Source organism: Phragmites australis, chromosome 19 (assembly GCF_958298935.1).
Source record: "Phragmites australis chromosome 19, lpPhrAust1.1, whole genome shotgun sequence".
Lineage (NCBI taxonomy): Eukaryota > Viridiplantae > Streptophyta > Magnoliopsida > Poales > Poaceae > Phragmites > Phragmites australis.
The window spans coordinates 18409660-18431014 of record NC_084939.1 but is presented as its reverse complement, the minus strand read 5'-3'; the positions used below and the strand labels follow the sequence as shown (position 1 = coordinate 18431014).

General features: G+C 42.6%; 1 protein-coding gene and 1 long non-coding RNA gene across 6 annotated transcripts; one reads left to right on the top strand and one right to left on the bottom strand.

The window, feature by feature from the left end:
- The first annotated feature begins 1125 nt into the window (after positions 1 to 1125).
- On the top strand, positions 1126 to 6103 carry LOC133900141 (uncharacterized). Its single transcript, XR_009906515.1, has 3 exons — positions 1126 to 3982; positions 4105 to 5123; positions 5230 to 6103. It is a non-coding gene; the product is annotated as an uncharacterized LOC133900141 (long non-coding RNA).
- Positions 6104 to 9866: 3763 nt separating this feature from the next.
- Positions 9867 to 21017, bottom strand: LOC133900139 (disease resistance protein RPM1-like). Of its 5 annotated transcripts, none has more exons than XM_062341276.1 (3): positions 20737 to 21017; positions 20278 to 20358; positions 9867 to 12887 (listed from the first exon to the last, which is right to left on the bottom strand). In XM_062341276.1, exon 3 carries the CDS (start codon positions 12880 to 12882, stop codon positions 10168 to 10170), a length of 2715 nt encoding a protein of 904 aa, XP_062197260.1. In that variant the 5' UTR covers positions 12883 to 12887; positions 20278 to 20358; positions 20737 to 21017; the 3' UTR covers positions 9867 to 10167. The 5 variants fall into 5 exon arrangements, with proteins under 5 accessions (XP_062197260.1, XP_062197259.1, XP_062197263.1 ...); XM_062341275.1 differs by having other exon boundaries at positions 9867 to 12884; XM_062341279.1 differs by having other exon boundaries at positions 20278 to 20351.
- Positions 21018 to 21355: the final 338 nt, after the last annotated feature.

The window sequence follows — 21355 nt, the reverse complement described above, 5'->3', positions numbered from 1 at the left end:
GTAACTTCATATTTTGGTCATAATTTTTTGCTCCAGACTTCATATCTCTATTGAAATATTGAGCCTAAAAACTTTTGATCAAAATCAAATTCATGGGACAAGTCCATATAATCGTCTTTTTGTCTTGGCTTTACTTCTTTTTGTTCCGACTTCAATTCTTGATGTCTTAGGTCTTCCTCTCGGTCTATTAGTACTAGATAATTCTAATATGCATCACCAGTAGACTATTAGTCTAAATACACTAGATCAAACTACCGAACACAAATCCCTCTTTGTAGTACCACTAAAGAAAATAAATCTATCTACACAAGTGATGCTCTCAATATCATAATTACTTATCTAAGCAACATATCCTGGTATCTTCATGAAATTCTTCTTTGACCTTGATATTAAACATCTGAAACCCCAAGCTCAGCTTCTTTATCCTTGAGACCGAACCTTAAAGTACTAGTAAACCTTGTTAGCCTCGTTAATCATATTAATATTAATCATCAAAACATACTAATCTTATAATAGAGCCATTGATCTTTCAGTGAGTAAATTAATACAAACGGAAAATGGAGGAATCGTAAGCTGTGGTTGATATGCCTTTTTACACAAACGGATAAACTTTACACAATTTCATTGTTCAAAAAAATTACACATTTTACATGTCAGTACTGGCTATATTGTGGCACCATAGCCACAGAGCTGAACCATGATTGACGAAGCATCATTAAAAAGCTATGTATTGTTCCATGGTCTCTGCATCAAACTCAAAGGTCGGAATTTACAGAACTTTTCGACGATTCAATTTTTTTATCATTTCTCCCTAATTTTTTACAAGCTTATTATCATTTATAAAAACAAAAATACTAAATTATTGTAAAATTAAATAGTTCGGAGAAATAAATTTAAAATGCATTTTGCAAAAATTTAATAATTTTGAAATAACTTATGCAAAAACTTTTGCGTTCAACAAATTAAAGATACCATTACAACCTAAAGTCCTCTTTTTAGAGAGAGGACTTTTTTTTTGTTTTGAGATTTTGCGAGAGGATTACAACCGAAAGGCATTTTTTTTAGTGGCAACCGAAAGGCCTAGGTAGCATTTGATCTTACTTGGGCTGATAGGAAAGAAGACGAAACGATGTGAATCCGTGGCTTGGGCCAAATGGACTATCTCACCGAGCCGTGGAACCTGTCTGCAGCCTCTCCTGCCGTTTCCGCGGCGGATGGCTTCCTGCCCCTTCGGCGCGGGCGCCGGCGGCAGCCGCGGCTAGCCCCTTCCCACGCCATCAGCTGCGCGGGTACCCTTGGACGACTGGTGCCACTCCGTAAACCAGGTCGGGTAACTTCGCCGAGTTCCGTATGATGTCGCTGGTTCTTTGGTAGTGCTGTTCGTTTGGATGTGTCAGTGTACTGATATCGATTTAGGAGTTCGGTTTCAACTGTAGGTGTTCAAATCTCCGTTTCGATTGCGTTTCCAGTTAGTTGTTCCATTCTGGGTGGGAATTTTTATCATTTAAGACGGTTGTAGGACACAGAAGAACCATTTGGACGCTGAGTACTCGGGCTGTATGCCTGCATCAGCTATTTTGAGCGATTTTCCCCCAAGATCTATCAGTTTGAGCGATTTTTCCTGCCATTTCATTTAGACTAAGGTGGAATGAGCTCGACGGCAAACATGCTGATATGCAGAGTGTTGTATATTATGGAATTTTTAATGTGTGAAATCTTTCTGTGAGCTGAATCTAGCAGTTGGCCGAGCCTCCTTTCCTTTGCTTAGCCCAGGCCCGTGGCCTCCCTGTATTTGGAGTAGCCGGCTGCTAGGGTTCACGAGAGAGGGCTCCAGAAGAGGAAGAGGGGTGCATGGATTGTGCTTGAGGTGGCGGCGAAACGGTCGTAGCTGAGATCCTCTCACGCCCGTGGGAGGCTCAAGGCGCACCTGATTCGGAGGAGAGGGTCCGATCCTCGTGCGTGTGGGTGAGTGCTGTTGCACTTTATTTTCTCCTCTCCTTCTCCTGGATGAACACAAATTGATACATATTTTTCTTTCTCCTCTCTCTTTCTTCTCGGTTTTGCATCGGTGAGTTGGAGCTCTGGGTCTCCTTGTGCTTGGTCGGTGCAATTTGGTGCTGGAAGAGAAGGTTGGTGGTGTCCGAAGTTGCATAGCCGAGGCTTGCTCACATATGTCGATTGTAGTGTGGTGGGGCATTGTATCTCCGTCTTACTCCTATATGGCGGCAATGGTGGGTGATAGGATTTCTAGGACGACGACCTTCGAGTCGTGTCTTACCTCTCTTGTTCACTCCTTTCGTCAATTCTCGCTATGAGTTTTACTCTATTTCACACTGAACAACATGGTTGTATATTCTTGTTACTCGATGATGATTACATATATTGAGATTGAACTAGCAAGTTGAGTACAATAGATGAGATCTTGAGTAGCTCTCTGTTTTTTGGATGATATAGGCAGTAACTGTTTTGGCACTTTGATTCCATTTTGATTGGTTCTACATACAGATTTTGATGTCTTGTTATCTCTCAATTCTCTGCCTAGTTGTGTTAAGCTCCTGGACATGTGTTGTGGCTCTCTATAACTCGAGCTTGATCTGCTTGGTTGATTTAGGGAACAGCAATATACAATTTTGTCTTAGTAATTGGGGTTTTGAGCCCAGCTAGTCTGTTGTGCTGCTGGACTTATGTTATATAGGTACTTGTTTCCTTTTCCCAGTGCGCATGCACATGCTTAGAAGCCTTATCCAAGATGCTTTTGTAATTTCAGAGAAATTTTGCTCATGATCTTAATCTAGGTGTGACCTCATTTGCTAATCCAATCTGTGATATGAATATAGAATAGCTTGGGAGCAGACTTTCATAATTCTGGAGCTAGCTATTAGAATCCTCTGAGAGCAAATTTTAACATTACACTTTGTTGTTTAGTATTGTTCTTTATATACATGATGAATGATATATTAGTTCATGAACTGGTGCTTCATTTTTGCAATATCATGTATGCTATTTTTTTGCTCTTGTTATGTTATTTGCGGTATATGGATATATATGCTATTATAATCGCACTTTTACAACAATCCAGAAATCCTATAGCTTCTGTGATGGTTAGCTCTGGCTCTTCTGCCTTACCACCATCTTCCTCAAACGTGATTAAGCCTGAGAGTTTCGATGGAACCCGTTTTAAGCGCTGGCAGGCCCGGACGAGGCTGTGGTTGATAGAGCTCGAATTATTCTAGGTCACCACCGAAGAGTCGCCTGCCCCTCCGGGGGAATCCTTGATAGACGAGGTCGAAAGAACGTGTCTCGACGCTTTAAGGGCCCGTTGGGAGAAGGCTAATGCCTTAGCCTTAGCACGCCTCTTGGTCATCCTATCGAACAGGCTCTTTGACGTCTATGTAGGGTTCGGGGAAGCACGGAAGGTGCAGACGGAGCTGAATGACAAGTATGCTGAAAGTGACAATGGCAATGAGTCCTTTATGGTGGCAACGAGTTAGATGGGAGATGGCAGATCAGTCATGGAACAGATCTATGAGTTGCAGCTGATCGTGCAAGACATAGGCCCGTATGGCTATGTCCTCCCTGAGAACTTTCAGATTAATGTCATTCTGGCCAAGCTGCCTACTTCTTGGCGTGACTTTATCACTGAACGTTGGCATATAAAGCAATGATTGACTCTTAATGAGCTCATTGCTTCTATAAATATCGAGGAGAAGTCTAAGGTAGGCTATAGTGGGGTTAAGGCGTCCGCTCAAGCTAACCTTGTCGAGCATAAGAACCAGCCTAGGAGGAATGTGAAGAAAGAGCAGACCAAGCCTGGCTTTTTGGGACTGAAGGCTAATGCTACGAAGAAGAAGAAGCGGCGGATTGGATCACAAGTCCAACAGATGTCGCAATCGTAAGGGCAAGGGACCGACACTTGAAGAGCAGAAGACAACCAAAGCCCAAGTGCATGTGGCGGTTGCAACGGTCGATGATACTGGCAAAGGTGACTCCACTAGTGGATATGTATCTGAGGTCTTTATGGAAAATTCACCAGTAAGTTGGTGGATTGATACTGGTGCTACAAGACATATTTGTGCTGATCAGATGTATTTTACTTCTCTCTAGGGTGCAGATGGTGGATCCGTTCTGATGGGGAATGAGGTTTCAGCAGCAGTACACAGAGCAGGACAAGTGAGCCTGAAGCTGACTTCTGGCAAGATTCTTGTCCTTAAGGACATACTATTTGTGCCTGCCATGACCCGTAATCTACTCAGCGGGTCAATGCTGTGCCAGCAAGGAATAAAGTTATTCTTCGAGTCAAATTAAGTAGTGTTGACCAGGTGTGGGTCGTTTGTAGGAGAGGACTATGATTGCGGAGGCATGTTTCTCATCTCTATTCTTGATAGTTATGCATACATTTTATATTCTTCATATTCTAATAGAACACTGATATTTGGCATTCACGTCTTTGTCATGTTCATAATGAAGCAATTGTGCGTTTGAGCTGGATGGATCTTATTCCGTCATATAATTATGACAAGAGCCATAAGTGCGAGGTGTGCATGCAAGCTAAGTAGCCCCGTAAACCGTTTCATTCGGTTGAGGGGAGAAGCACTACACCAATTGAGCTGATCCATTATGACCTGTGTGAGATGAATGGAATTGGAATTTTAACTAAGGGTTGCAAAAGATACTTCATTACTCTTATAGATGATGCTACTAGATTTTGCTATATCTACTTGCTTAGAACAAAAGATGAAGTGTTTGCCACCCTTAAAGCAGTGATTGACTCTTAATGTGCTCATTGCTGTTATAAATGTCGAGGAAAAGTCAAAGGAAAGCTATGCTAGGTTGAAAGCACCCGCTCAAGCTAACCTTGTCGAGCATAAGAACTAGTCTGAGAGGAATGTGAAGAAAGAAAAGACCAAACCTGGTTTTTCAGGACTGAAGGCTAATGCTATGAAGAAGAAGAAGAAGCCCGAGATTGTCTGCTACGTCTGCGGCGGGTTGGATAACAAGGCCAATAGATGCCACGATCGTAAGGGAAAGGGGCCGACACCTGAACAGCAAAAGGCAGCCAAAGCCCAAATGCATATGACAGTTGCAACGATCGATGATATCAGCAAAGGCGACTCCACTAGTGAGTATGTATCTAAGGCCTTTATGGTAAATTCACCAGTAAGTTGGTGGATTGATACAGGTGCTACAAGGCATATTTGTGCTGATCAGACATGTTTTACTTCTCTCCAGGGTGCAAATGGTGGATCCGTTCTGATGGGAAACGGGGTTTCAGTAGCAGTATGTGGAGTAGGACAAGTGAGCCTAAAGCTAACTTCTGGCAAGACTCTTGTCCTTAAGGACGTACTGTTTGTGTCTGTCATGACCCGTTATCTACTCAACGAGTCAATGACATGCTGATAAAGAATAAAATTAGTCTTCGAGTCAAATAAAGTAGTGTTGACTAGGTGTGGGTCATTTGTAGGAAATAGCTATCATTGCGGAGGCATGTTCTGCATTTCTATTCTTGATAGTTCTGCAAACATTTTTTATTTTTCATATTTTAATAAGAACATTGATATTTGGCATTCACGTCTTTGTCATGTTAATAATGAAGCAATTGTGCATTTGAGCAAGATGAATCTTATTCCCTCATATAATTATAACGACAGCCATAATTGGGAGGTGTGTGTGCAAGCTAAGCAGCCCCACAAACTGTTTCATTCAGTCGAGGGGAGAAACACTTCGCTACTTGAGCTAATCCATTCTGACCTGTGTGAGATAAACGGAATTGGAATTTTAACTAAGGGTGGAAAAACATACTTCTTTACTCTTATAGATGATGCTACTATTTGCTTAAAATAAAAGATGAAGCGTTAGAATACTTTAAGATCTATAAGGCCGTAAGGTGAAAAACCAGCTAAGGAAGAGAATAAAGAGACTGAGGTCTGACAGAAGTGGGGAATATATTCCTAGGGATTTCTCCATGTTCTGGGAAGAAAGTGGCATAATCTATGAGTTTACGCCACTATACTCACCACAGGCCAACAGAGTAGCCGAGAGAAAGAACCGAACAATTTGTGACTTGGTTAATGCCTTGTTACAACGTTCTGGTATGGTTAACTCATGGTGAGGTAAGGTTGTTCTCACAGTTAACTATGTCCTGAAAGGGTCGCTCCTCGGAATCGCGAGGTAACCCCTTATGAAGGATGAAAGGGGAGAAAATCGAATCTGTCATTTCTTCCCACCTAGGGCTGTTTAGCAAAAGTACATGTTCCATTGTCGAAGAAAAAAAAATTAGGGCCAAAGAATATCGACTGTGTCTTTCTGGGGTATGCACACCAGAGTACTACCTATAGATTCCTACTGGTCCATTCTGAGGTCTCAGACATTGCCGTCAACTCAATACTGGAGTCTTGAGATGCGACTTTTTTTAAGCACGTCTTTCCTATGTGAGAAAAGGAAGTAGTTACCCATGATGTTTTAGTTGATGACCATGTTCCTCAGAGTGTTAGCGACACAGTTCCTGAATTGGAACTTATGAGGAGCAAGAGGCAAAGAATTGAAAAATCACTAGGAGATGACTTTGTCACCTTTGTCGTGGATGATGAAACACGCACTACAAGAAATCTGAGTATCTATGATGAACTACAATTTTCATAGAAATGCCATCTTTGTAACAGAAAGTATTTAGTGACGAAAGTACCTCCGTCACAAAATAGGCATCATAGATTATGCGTTGTGACGGTCTAAACTTTTTCTTCATAGATAGATAGACATTCAGTGACGATTACAGCATTGTCATTCATTGTTGCACATTCAATGACGATTATTTGTGTCATAAAATGTCAAAAACAAATCGTCATGGATTTTTCATTTTTGTCAGTAAACGAACGACAAGAGCTACCTTTTTCTGGCAAAGTGTGACACATCATAAAAAGCTGTTCTTTTCATCATGAAAAGGATGCATTTCGTCATGAAAGCTTTTCTGGGCATGGCATTTCATGACAAAAATTTATGGTCACTAAAGGTTCGACATTTGTGTGACCGTAAGTTTTTTCACAGATAAACTACATAGCGTCACTACTGGGCTTACGGGAGCTGACAGTTTGTGACAAAATGTTCGTCATTGAATAATAACGTCATACATCATGTAACACCTAGAACTGACAATTTGTGACAATCTATGATTCCCATAGCAATTTGCATTGTATAGAAAAGCTTCGTGAAACTAGAAACATCGAAGGCATCTCATAACATAAGTTCATCACACAAGGTTCCACAACATCAAAGCTTCATGGGACCCAGAACATCACAGGCATCTCATAACATAAGTTCATCACACAAGGTTCAACAGCATTAAACGTCTCCAAAACTACCAAACTAGAAACATAGTTCAAAAGATCAGACACCCACATTTACAAGACCACTCAGTCATCATAGACTGCAAAAGGTACCATTCAGATAAGTGTTGTTCAGATATTTAAAGAAGGTAGACCTGAAGTACTGATTTGTAGTGATTGGGTCATGAGGCATAGAAGAATGTCGTTAGTTCTCTTTTGCTTCTCAAGCAGAATGGACACATATTCTTCAGTTTTCTTGTTTGACTCAGTTGCTACTTCAACTTGCTTCTTCAAGCTCTAAATTTCTTGCTGCTGAGAACTAACAGTTGCACGCAACACTTCCTCATTTCTAGCAGAATTCTCCACTTGCAGTCTCTGGTCTAGGACAATCCCTTCAAGCTCTCTTATGCGTGCAGTAGATGTAGCAGTAGCCGGGCTAGCAGATTGTGAACGAATGCCAATGTTATCCAAAAACTTGGATGATGTACAACTGAACTCAGACAGAACATCACTAACAATGTCATCAGCACTTTTTGGTTCTGCATCTTGTTCTAGCTGTTGAGCCCTTGCAGACTCCATGGCATCCTGAAAAAGAATGGAAGGGATGTGAAGATGCATGATAATTTTTGTGTATATAAAATCTATACCAAAGTGCATGTAAGTATTAACATATGTTTTTATACAATTCAAAATCTGGGAGCTATATTAATAGATATTTTTATACAATTCAAAATCTAGGAGCTATATTCAATGAATAAGCATGTGCAATGCATTATAGTTCATGTCCTTCAAATTCAATGAGAGCATATGTCATGCATCATCATAAATTGTATGATTCCATCATGACAAACACATCCATCGTACCACAATTCAGTTGTATATAGCATACTTACAATTGCTTCCTGCACATCATCACTATAACCCTTTGTCTTGCTGTAGTGGGTTGCCTTAAAAAGATCAATAAATCAATTTCTTCCCCATGTTCTTGGTCCTTCTGCAATATAGGTTACATTAGTTCAAAATTCTAGGACTAGCTGTATGGTGCAATAAAATGTTGTACAATTGAGGTTACTAAGGAAAATGTTTGAGCAACATAACACCGAGAGCCTGTGGTTTGGTGAAGCCTGACTTTTCTATGATTACGTTTGTTCTTTTGAGATGTTACCTAGAAAGGGGGGGGGGTTGCCCATGTACCAAACTCTGAGAGGTACAACTTTCATAAACTTCCATTATTTCATATATACCTGATGTCTCGGATCAGTCCACTTCTCCACAAGTTTTTCCCAATCTTCTTGAATAACACCTGGTGGTTTCCATTCTTAGGAACACCATTGAAATATTTCCTTTTGAGCCTATAGCATTGCTGACACAACCCACTCTTGAGCAGGTCAGAACATAATTTTTTTGCAGCTAATCATCAACATTCATGTCAAAGTGTACCTATTCAAGTAAAACCCTAGCATGAAGTTAGTGTGCTGAAAACAGCCTAATGAATAAGTTATTTGGAAACCAACTTTGAAAAAAAAAAAGATGACTCACAACAAGATAGCTCATGTGATCTTTCACAAAGTTTCTATCAGCATCCTTGTACTCCTTCCAATGTGTGTATAGTGGTATATGGTTGCACACCACAGTGCCAGACTCTGAAGCTAGCTTTGTCGCGTGCATTGGTTGCTCGGGTCGTTTCTTCCCTTCAGCAAAAGAGATATGCAATTTACAACCCATGGATCTGGTAAGCTTATTAAGCCCTCTCCCCCAGGTGGGCTTCCGATGGTCCTTGTGCATTGGTGGTGCAACTAACACAACAAATGTACAATGGATGAGAAGTAAGTCTACAAGTTAGACATTTAAATGAAAACAAGTTGTAATTTCATACCTTCATCAAGCAGTGGCAACTCCTCACTGTGTTCAACGCAATGGTCAACATCCATGCTGCAAGATCCCTCGTTTGTTGTTTCAATTGTAGAATCTGGATTCTACCCTTCTACTTCAGCTGCACTCCTGCCTTCTGAAGCGCTTGTGCTGGCTAGGGGTACCGTAGGTGCACTCCTTTATCCTGAATCATTTGCACTGGTTGATGGTACATGGTCTTGTACCCTAGCTTCACTTCGTAATTTCAGAGAAATTTTGCGCATGATCTTAATTTAGGTGTGATCTCATTTGCTAATCCAATCTGTGATATGAATATAGAATAGCTTGGGAGCAGACTTCATAATTCTGGAGCCAGCTGTTAGAATCCTTTCAGAGCAAATTTTAACATTACACTTTGCTGTTTAGTACTGTTCTTTATATACATGATGAATGATATATTAGTTCATGAACTGGTGCTTCATTCTTGCAATACCATGTATATTCTTTATGCTGTTTTCTGCTCTTGTTATGTTATTTGCGATATATGGCTATATGCTTTTATTATCGCACTTTTTACAACACAGAGGGGAATGCACTCTTTGCGCTGCATTTCAGCAAAATGTTTGTAGAAAAGAATTTTGTGGCATCATCTTATAGTATTTCTTAGTGATAGGAGCATGTAGAGATTGTATCCAGTGACAACGATATAACATTTATTACATTATGCAGTTCGGTACAGAAGGGCCAGGTTCTTACATGGAATCAAACTCCAAATCCAAACTACAATACAACTTCTACTAGGCAACAGCCTGATGTGAAAAGAAAGACAATGTTTATGGGTTTATTGAACAAATTACAAATACATATCGTATCATAGTTTCTATTGCAGTTTGACAAATAATGGCAATAACCAACGACTTATTGAACAAATTACAAATCCAGATGTGACATGCATTAATGCTGCTGCAGATGGGACCCTAATGCAGTAGTGACAATTCTAGATGTGGAGCTCTGGAACATACTGCATTTTCTGCTGCATTCCATTCCTGTCCCACTGAGCTCTGAAGTCCTGGTGCAAATCCAGCAGCCACAGCTTCTTCAGAGAGCGAAGGTATTCAATGCCTTGGGGGACCTTATCCAGCTTTTTCAGTGACACAACATATAAGCCTTCAATCTGTGGAAGGGCGCCACCTCTAATCTGCAGCTGGTCGACATTGGGCATGTGCTTCAAGACGAGCGTCTTCAGTTGTGGGAAGGACCCTACAGAAAGAACCAAGGTGCTTGCACTACTCACCCTATTAAGGCTAAGATAGGTGAGGTTCGACACGTATGGCGCAAGCAGCTGCAACGGATCTTCCCAAAGGCGACACCAGCTTATAGCTAGATACTTGAGATTTCTGCCATGGTCATGGAATATTGGGCAGTGTAGCGTGTTATCTGCCCAGCACCCTCTGATTATCAACCTGTGGAGCTTTTCAGATTTAGGCTTGAGAGCTTCCAAGCAAAGTGTCTCATTCTCATCACTCGCAGAGAGAAGCAAGCTAGAAAGAAGTGGCATCTTGGAGAGTGTGGCGAAAATATTTGCACAATCAACTGCTCTTATGTTGTCAATCCACATGCTCCGTAGCTGCATCAGTTTCATCAGCTGCTCAGCCAAGTTCTTGCTGGCTTCCACAGTCTCAAGAGTCTGTAGTTCTGCCAAGTTGGATAGCTCTTTTGGTGCTGGCACTCCAATGAAGTACCGGAACTCTGACTGCTTCTCATCTGCATATCTGTCAGCTAGAAGGTGCCGCAGCTTCTTGATCTTAACAATGGCTCGTGGTAGCTTCTCTATTTTGGTTTGCTTTATGTCTAGGGTTTGGAGGTTGGAGAGCCTCCCAATAGATTCTGGTAGTGACTTGACCCTGGTGCGCCGCAGGCCAATGTAGCGTAGATTAAAAAGATTTCCTATAGATGCTGGTACTTCAGTTATTTCGGAATCTTGCAGCTCAAGAACAGTGAGGTAGGTGGATTCAGACAAAATTGGGGATAGCAACTGAGGAGAGTATGCAATTATCCCAAGTGCCACTAGGGTTCGAAGACGTAGCAATTTAACTCTTACAGCAGTTTTTTCTTTCCATCCACATGATGACAGGCGACGAACTTCCTTGTCCATGTCGACCATGCTTGCAAAATCATTTGCGAAACAAAATTTCTCCTCTTTGGCAATAGAAAGTGCCAGGTCCCGCACGTGGTCATGCATCTTGCAGGTACTGACCCTGCCTAGCTCATCATTGTCCACAACTTCCAGCATGTTCCTTTGAATCAGTTCCCTGAGATATCTATCAGCCACCTCCTCTGCTGTGCTTTGTTCTTTTCGCACTGCAAAACCTTCTGCAACCCACAGCCGCACAAGGCTTTCCCGTGACAATTGGTGATCCTCAGGGAACAGACCACAATACAAGAAGCAGTTCCTAAGATCTCCAGGTAAGTCATGGTAGCTCAGATTTAGAATGGCACGAACTTGATCATTGGTAGCTAGCTCACCCCGAAGTTGCTTGTACGTCTCATTCCAGACATATTCTGCTGGTGGCAAAGAAGACAGCATACCGCCTATGGATACAATTGCAAGTGGGAGGCCTTGACACCTTTCCACTATATTGTTAGCCAGTTTCTCAAGGTCCTGAGGGCACTTGCATTCCATGCGGTTATAGAAAACCTTTCTGCAGAAGAGGTTGAATGCATCATTGCGTTCCAATGGCTTGAGTTTGAGTTGACGTGTTTGTTGAGCAAGAGTTGCCACATTTTCCTGTCGTGTTGTGATGATAACACGAATTGTTTCGATGTTATGGAATGCATCCCTTATCTGAGTGTATGCTTCTCGGTTCCACACATCATCCAGTACAAGCAAACATTTGCTATCTCTTAGTTTGTCCTTTATTTTTACTTTCATGTCATGGGCATCCAAATCTGCTAGCTGTGACAGTTCCATGTGCCCAATCTTCGCAAGCATTTTCCTCAGCAATTCAACCACATCATACGTCTGGGACACAACAATCCAAGCATGAGCAGTGAAATTGCCCTTTTCCCGCTCATACACATTTGTGACCAGTGTAGTTTTTCCCAATCCACCCATACCAGATACTGTTATCACTGTGCCACCTTGCTCATCAGAGTACAGCCAATTGGTCAACTGGCTCCTGTTGTCTTCAATCCCGACAAGGTCAGCTTGAACAACTTCCAGGAGGCAGTCTTGTGGACGCTTTCTTTCAATATCAGCAAGGGGATTAGGAATGAACTGGGGCAGCTGCAGCCACCGATCTCTCCGCTTCACAACATTTTCAATTTTCATCTCTATCTGGATAATCTCTTCAGCAATTTCACTGAAAATTGTGGCATAATGCGCTTTGGAGAAGAACTTCTTCGTGGTATTTTCTTCCTCCAATGTAAGAGCATGATATGAATATTTGTCCATTACATCCTCAACACGGTGTACCAGCTCCCGCATCTGTGCAATCCAACCCCTAACAAGATCGTTAGTAAGATTTGGAGTGCTAATCTGTTTTATGACATTACTCATCATCTTCAGTTCATTTTCTAGTTCCTCAACTTTCCCTGGTAGTTCCTTCAGATTCTTAACTTTCTCAGATAGCTTGTTTATGACGGCCTTCGTGGCTTCTTCCGCTAATGTGGAACCAATCTTTGAGACCGCATAGAGTAAAGCCTCCGCCATTTCTGCTGGACAGCGTAAACATAGATTATGTTACATAATGAGTAACAAATTAAAACGAAATACCAGAAACCCAGTGCAGTTGCATGATCTAAATGACTCATTCTAATAATCAATAAGAAGACTAAAGCAAGATGGAAAGGACATGAATGCCTGTAATAGAACGAAATTAAGTCAATATCCATGGATGAACAAACATCGAAATGAATATTCAATACTACATTCCTTTCTAAAATTTGACTGTAAATTGAGAGTTAAAAATAAAAACAAGACTGAAACCATAGATTCTATATTGCAAAATTTGTATGCAGTTTGATTCAAAACTGAGTTCTAGCTTCTGATTTTGAAATCCTATGTTTAAAATTAAGAGTAGCAACTGGGTCCATTAGTACAGAAGTAAAATGAAATTAAATAAAACACTCTTTTGCTGACTCATGGTATGACTAACCTACTCTATGAGAAATGAACTATTCCTTGTAAAGCAAGTGTCTCTTAATTTTTACTGAAGGTAAGCAATTTTTTATGAGACCAACAGTTCAGAGTTTCATATTTGCTTCGTTTCTTAGGTGGTTAGGCAAACCACTCAGTATGTTTAAATCCCAGCACCAAGTCTTTCTGCCACTAATTGGTTGAATCCTGGCTTGATTGAAGCATTGGCAATCACCTATGATTTTTTGTTTTGGAGGCCATTAAATAACATTAAGTCGATGCTTTCAGAACTTTCCATCTGAATTGCGTTCATGTTCCATGCTCTTTGTTAGGTTACGCTAAGTGTGGAACATTATATGCTTTGTGCACGGTGGCCTGGTAACACTTTTGTAAAGTAAGAAGCTATGGGGGTTAGGTATTTTGAATCTCCAGGTTCGAAATTGTGGTCTGCTTGCTGACTTCCATAATAAATTGTCTGATCATTCGGATTTACATTGGTGCATTTATTTGGATGGAGTTTTATGTTTTTCTAGTTCATCAAACATCAACCTAGAGGGGTTCTTACTGGTGGTGTGGCATTTGCAAGTTTATTCCCTGTTCTGTTATTCAGAAGTAATGCTAGAGGTATATCATGAGATGAAGCTTCTGGTCCTCATCTTTCTGTGGCACACAATTTATGGTAGGCACATGTCCTTTGTGAGTTATTTTCTCTGAGTCCCTTATCTCGCTGAAAGTCCCCTAGCCTTCTTTGGAGGTGGTCTTGCAGAGTAACCTCTGTTTAGCTTTTCTCACACTTCTGTCTTCAGAGGACGGATTTCTGAAGGCTTCAAAGTAGTTTGATGCACTTTGTGATCTATTTATCTTCATTGCAGATTTGTCTGCTGACATGACCAGTGTACGTACTTTTTTTTTTTACCATGAGGAGAAGACGTTCCGTGCACTTTGATTTTTTTTAGTAGAGGTACCAAACCTTGGTTGCCTAGGATCTCGCTAAAACCAGATTTCTTTGGGAGGTAGCCGCTACAAGCACTAGGTTTGAGCCTGGATGGGTGACCTCCTTGATGGGAGGCTCTACCATCTAAGCTATCGCTCAGTTCTCCAATGAACCTCCAGGTGACGTACATTTGGGGTTGAGAATTTCAGATATGAGATATCTTGTTTACCAAGGTACTCTAATGCTTTGGCAGGAATAGCTACTGTCTCATTCCAGACAAGTTGGCTGATGCTGAAGCAGAAGAACAGCGGGCGAAAGAACTAATGGTCGCTTGCTCTATGCATGAACATGTATATGGTTTTGGTTTATTAGTGTGTAAATAGGTTGTATTGCCAGGTCCTGGTTATCCAGGTATTGGCTCTTTATTCGAGTCTATGTTTCTCCCCTGCCCATCGTCTTTCATAATTCCCTATAACTTTGTACCTGCCTGTTGATGGAACGGCTTATAATGCCAGGATTGATTGATTAAAAGAATATTTTTCTCTTGATTAAATCAGATGTTAATAGCAATTCATCACATCACCAGTCAAAGATAATCGTACGAACACCCAAAATTTTGGGAGTGAGGAGCCAACTAAAGCATCGAGCGTAGTTGTTCCCGGTATTTTTGGCAATCTGTCTATTACACAAAGGCTCGAGGCTTCTTGTATCACATGTATTTTTGGAACCGTGTGAAAAAAGTTGTTTCCTACGGTCCTAGTTGGAAGCCATATGAAACAAGCTACATGACTAAAATTGTGAGAGATAGTGAATGTCTCCCACGATTCCAATTTGAACCCATAAGGGATATGGATTTTGAACGGAAAATTCTAAAATCGTGGTGAATACCAAAGAGTTAGGCTTCTCTCATGATTCCACTTCCCAACCATGAGTAATAAATGCTCTTCGTCTCCTGCCACGGTTCTCTCCATAGATTCTGACGCAGGCCAGCTCTCATCTCTCCCAAGAAATCCTATTCCCATCCCCATTGTCCCAAAACACACCAATCACCGCTACCACTCCCACTTTCCAAGCTTTGATCATTGTTGCTCCCTCTTCTGCAGGTCCACCGCAGCTCCATAGCCACACCGTCGTTGTCGCAAATTAGTTGGCCCTCCAAGGAGCCTTCCATGAAGGAGGAGGACATGGAGGTTTCCTTGGAGGATCCCGAAGACGTCTCCATCGACCCAGAGGAGGCCGGCGGCAATGATAACTTTGACGTGTGGTGGGAGGGTGAAAGTACATCTAGCCCCTATGTGTGGTTTTGGTAATTAATGATAATACCTATGGACTAACAATGGTGTTAAGTTTGTTAGTAGATTGTTCCATAGGTGATGCATGGATGAGAGACATGCATGACCTCTAGGTGAATGGAAAGATTAAAAATATGCATCTAGATAAATGAGCTCTTGGTGATGCTCATAAAAAGAAGAAGAAGCTTGAGTGATGACAATGCCTATGGACTAACAATCATATTGAGAATTGCTATTAGGTTATTCCATAGGAGATGCATAAATGATGAAGCATGGATTCTTTGAGAAATGCCATGAGTTCAAAGAATTGCATCAAAAGTAAATGAGCTTTTAGTGATGCTCATGAGAAGAAGAATAAGCTCAATAAGATTAGCAATAAGTTTGAAGGCTAAGTTACTTGTGGAGATCAAGTAACTAAAGGTATGACTTGTCAATAGAGTTTTATGGACTAACCCGTGTGCTATGTGTTTAAGAATGAGTGGGGTTAGGTTCTATATGAAGATTGACAATATGCATGAAGGCTAATAAGTTACTTGCGGAGATCAAGTAACTTAAGGTATAAATGTTGTCATTTAGGTTTTATGGACTAACCCATGTACTTCGTGCTTGAGAGTGAGTTGGGGTTAGGATCCATAAAAAGGCATAAGTTGAATTGAAATCATATATGCCAAGAGTGAAGAACAAGAGTGGACTCCATATATGAAAAAGTGAATTCATTGAAGATGTTGAATACAAAGTGGTTTTCTATGGCAAGACGGTGAAGGGCAAGCAAGACTCGGCTGCGATGGACCATCCGTGGTGAAGGGCAAGCAAATGGCTTGGCGCCGAAGGACCAAGGCGGTGGTGAAGAGCGAGTGAAGGCTTTGCGCCGATGGACCGTGCGAGGCTATGGGAAGCTATGGATGATTCACATCAATCATATGAAGAATCAAGAAGAGATGGAGTGAAGAATATATGGAAGTTGGTAACCCTCAAGGTTTGAAAGAAAAAGAAGCGGTACTTGAAAGTTTTCAAATGCTCAAAGTGGTTCAAACGAGTTTTATCTTTGAATTTGAGTATAGGTATGCCGCACTATTAAGAGGGATGCAACGTGAGCTAATTGTCGCGTCTCAGTGCTCAAGAGTTCCCAACCAAACCCAAAGTGAGAGTTTGTTGTTAAGAGTCCGGAGCGGAAAGTGCGGAAGTGTCCAAAATGGGTTTTGGAGTGTTCCTAATTTGATCCTATGTGTTTTAGGTCATGAATTCAGTTGGGATGTGTAGCCTTCTGAATAAGCTTTTCATAGAGTCCAAAATCGTCGAAATCGGACTCCGGAATCAAAAGTTATCGCCGTTTTTCGGAGGTCAGCTGTGCTGTACTCGGAGACTCCGGTGAAGACCGGATTCTCCGGTACCTGGAGTGGCCGGAGACTCCGGTGTAGGCCGGATTCTCCGGTAAGGTCCAGAAAAGAGCCTAACGGCTAGTTTTTTGAAGTGGGCTATTTATACCCCACTCACCCCATCCTTTGGGGCTGCTGGAAGGGCACGAAAAGAACACATTTCTAGAGCCAAAAGAACCTCTCCCACTCCATTCTAGTGTGTGATTTGAGAAGAAAAGTGAGTTGGGTTGAGAGATTGGAAGATTGAGTGCAAGTGAGCTAAATCCATTCTTGAGCACTCGAGTTCATCGGCAAGAAGTTCGATTGCGTTTGTTACTCTTGGAGGTGAAGCCTCCTAGCCGGCTAGGTGTTGCCCGGTGAGCTCCCGCGCGTGTGGTGAGCCGCGGGAAAGTTTGTGAAGGTCGATCTCGCCTCCGAAAGGGAAGAGATAAAGCTAGTGGATCGAGGAAAGCGGTTGAAAGAGACCCGGCTCGTTGGAGCTTCCTCAACGGAGACGTAGGATTCACGGTGGTGAATCCGAACTTCGGGAAACAAATCTTTGTGTCTCCTCTCTTGTTTCCTTACTTTTATGTTCTTGCTCAAATCTTTATGCATATTGCTCGATCTACTTGTTTGTGTGTATTTGAGTGTAGGTTCTTCGTGGATCTACTTGGAATCATCTCCGGGAACACACGACATCACTTGGTTTGAGCTAAAACTCTCTACATATCCATTTCATTCAGTTTCGGGCTCTGTTCTGTACAGAACCCGGAGAATCCGGCCTTTATCGGAGTTTCCGGACCTGTACACACCGGAGTATCCGGACTACACCGGAGTCTCCGGTGAACAGTAATTTCAGGCATATGAACAGTATTTTCAGCCTTTTTCAATTTAAGTTTTATTGCATATCTCTTGCTGGAATTGAGTAATTTTTGTCACCTTAGGATTGTAATTTTCACACTTATTTAGGGTGATTGTGCACTAGTTGAGCCTAGCATATTTAGGTTTTTCTCTTGTGAAAAACTCGTTAGTTTATATTCCGCTGCAAGTTTAGGCCAACGGTAGAAAGGGTTGAATTTTTATAAAAACGCCTATTCACCCCCCCTCTAGGCGACATCATTGTCCTTTCAGAGGGCCCTCTAACACCCTCTGAGGAAGATGAGAAGGAAGAGGAGGAGGAGGAGGAGGAAGATCCAGAGGGATGCTTGTGTGGCGTATGCAAGAGGGACAACAACAACTCCGATAAAGGGGAGGCCGACGATGAGTTCGAGGAAGAGGAGGGCTTGGAGGCCTATGACTTTGAGGAAGAGGAGGACGGTGGTCGACGGCAAGGATAATGCCACGGTAGGTGATGTTGGCAAGGATGATAATTGTGGTGAGAGCAATGCCACCATGGTCATTGCGGGTGTTGTGGGCCACACCGCCATGGTGCGTGACGCTGGTGGCACGAGCAACGCCATGGCGTACTCTAACGATGATGATAATGATCGCCATGCTTCATCGCCATCAGCCACTCTACCTCCCTCAGTGGCACGCCGACGAAGCACCGCAACTTAGGTTAGTCTTAGATTACTTATTGTTGGTGCAAGTATCAGTGTTAGTGGGGTAGGTCATACATGCTAATCCAAAATTAGTATTTTGGATTAAGCAGCCTTTTGCATGCAGATGTAGGATTTTGTGTAATCCAGATCTTTTATTAGCTGATTTTTTGTGTAAATTGAAAAGGATCAGTAGCAATGATGACCAAGATGACGCGCTAGGATAGTGTAGGAGTGTAGTGTGTAGGTCGTATGCTAAAATATAGTTACCATACACTGATCTCCTTTATGTATAATGAAAAAATCAGTTATTAAATTAAATTATCTTGTGTCTTTAAATTTATTATTTTATTTAAATTTATAAGTGAATGTATGATTCAAATTCGACATGTGTTTAATTTTGATTGTGCTTAACTTCACATTTTAGCTTCAACTTAATGTAGTAATAACATGTTAAAATGAGTATGTAATGGAACCTTGCCATCAAACACAAGCTAGCATTGATAAGAGGTTTGTGTCAAATGTAAGCTAGCGATGCACTTGCAAAAAATTGCTAGAAAATGATGAAAGAAAGAGGGAGGTGACACCCACAACGGCGCCAAAGAGGTGCATGAGGCGGCGATGGCGTGAGCTCCTGAGAGAGAGAGAGAGAGAGAGAGAGAGAGAGAGAGAGAGAGAGAGAGAGAGAGAGAGATGGCTAATAAGGGAGAGAAGGGGTTAGAGTTAAAAGTATGTGTTGATCTGGGGCAGTTGGATCCACATCCAACGGTCCAAAAAAATTGGTAAGAGATAAGCATGTTCTTAGGTAGGGATGGCAATTATACTCGTTTACCCATGGGTAAATACCCTAATAGGATCGGGTATATTCTATATTTAGTATCCACGGGCACGTTCATGGATGAAAAACAATACCTGACAGGCATACAGACACAGGTATGGGTAAGACTTACCCTTGCCCATGGCACTCGTTTTCTCGTCTAAATACTCCCTACAGGTGGGCCGTCCAACAGTCAACTCATAATCCAGCCGCATCCACATGCATTGCTGGCTCATTGCTGTCAGTTCGTCACCCCTAGTCCCAGCCCCCTCCCGAATTCCTGATCCCTTCTCCTCATCGCCCCCTCCCAATCCACTTCTCCTAGTCGTCTGGTCGTAGCCCTTACCTCCATGGCGACCGTCGACGACTTTGCCACCTCCGGCGAGGTCCAACACGTCCTGGACCACCTCGACACCAAGAAGCATCTCCTCGTGGACTGCCATGGCGCCTGGTCTCGCGCCCTCATGCACTTCACCTCACTCAAGGAGGGCCTCGCCTCCTACTCCGCCTCCCTGAAGAAAGCCCTAGCTGTCGCTGCCGCCTCCGCTTCCGAGTCCCTCGCGGCCCTCAAGGCCCACTAGGCCACCGCCCCTGCGCGTCGTGTCAAGGCCTCCGTCGTGCTCTCCGCCAAGGCCTCCAACACGCTCTCTTCTAACGTCGCCGAGGCTGAGTCCGCTGCTCCGCCGCCCGCCAGTGTTTAGGATGCGCTCCGGTGGATTTGTCTCCGTATGGACGCCAGCGCGCTATGGCATTTCATGGCCACGAGCCGTAGGGAGCTCACCATTGTCAGCCTCTTCAAGCATGTGGCCGGACACCGTCACCTCTCAGATCTGATGCAGCCACTACCCACGTGTATGCCCACGAGCGACGGGTATGGTATCATCTATTCGCTCGTGGGTGCTCACAGGACATGAGCACAGTAAATTTGACGGATACAGGTACGAGTAAGTACTATCCATACCCACCGCACTCGATTGCCATCCTTATTCTCAGCTGACTTATATGGAGATGGATAAAAAAAAGCATTGAGCACCTGACGGAGTTTGGAACGAGGAGATTCTACAAAATGGACACTGCAAAGCAGATTTCCACCTCCAACAGTATGGTCTGAACCCTGCAACCACAGAAAATGAAGATACTGCTAAATTCTATATATGGTAGCTAAGATATACTGCAAGTCCAAAACGGTAAAAGTTATATACCGCCAGCATACAGTAAGCTTTAAAAGAGGATTGCAGATGAATCGAAACTAGACAAGCATTTCGTGCCAAAAGAAACAACAAAAGACATTGAAGGTAAACCCGCAGCTGTTTCAACTTGCAAGATTGGCTCGCCCAAGTTCAAATTTGCCGAAAATCACAAGAGAAAGAGGAAAAGCACTTGCAAACAAGGAGACCAATTTTATTTCGTCGCCCAACATAAAGAACTAGTATGAACTTTCATGCATATGAGTAAACAAGATAAAATCTGGACAGCAAGATAATAATCTGACCTGGACCAGGGAGCTAGCAGCTGGCTTGCCTGAACTGATCCGTCGACGAGCAGAGCAGAGCAGCCGTATGATGCTTAAGCCGCTTGTGCTTCAGGCCGAAGCATTTTCAATGGAGGCATGGAGCGCGCTGGTGAGAGCCTGAGAGAGGAGCTGGGACTGGGGTTCAGCCTGAGAGGCCCAACCAGCCAGACAGGTAGGGGTATATAACTTTTCTTCTCTGTCCCTTGTCCTTCCCCCCTCGCAATGACTCTGAACTGGAGTAGACTTGAAACAGTCCACGCGCTCCGGCAGCGCCCACTGTTCTTCAATTGGCAAGTTGCTCATATGGTACCACTAGGAGGCCCCGGGATTTTTTTATTCTAGCTTTCTTAAATTAAAATTTTAAAAATAATAAGTGAGAAATTAAATTTGTAGAAAGTAGCCCCATTTGTCACGTTTAAAGCTTTTGGCGTGATTCTCCAACTTAGTCACGCCATATGCATCGGTGTGATTAAGGTGGCCACGCTAGTGACAGCCTCGATGCCTTTACATGTGAGGCTGACGTGGTACTCATGAGTCACGCCATAACAGTTGGCCTAACCGCATATCACACCAGGTACATTGGCGTAACCTCCTATCA

Coding starts and splice junctions, on each gene's coding strand:
- LOC133900139 (XM_062341276.1), bottom strand. CDS start 12,882: ATGGCGGAGGCTTTACTCTATGCGGTCTCAAAGATTGGTTCCACATTA.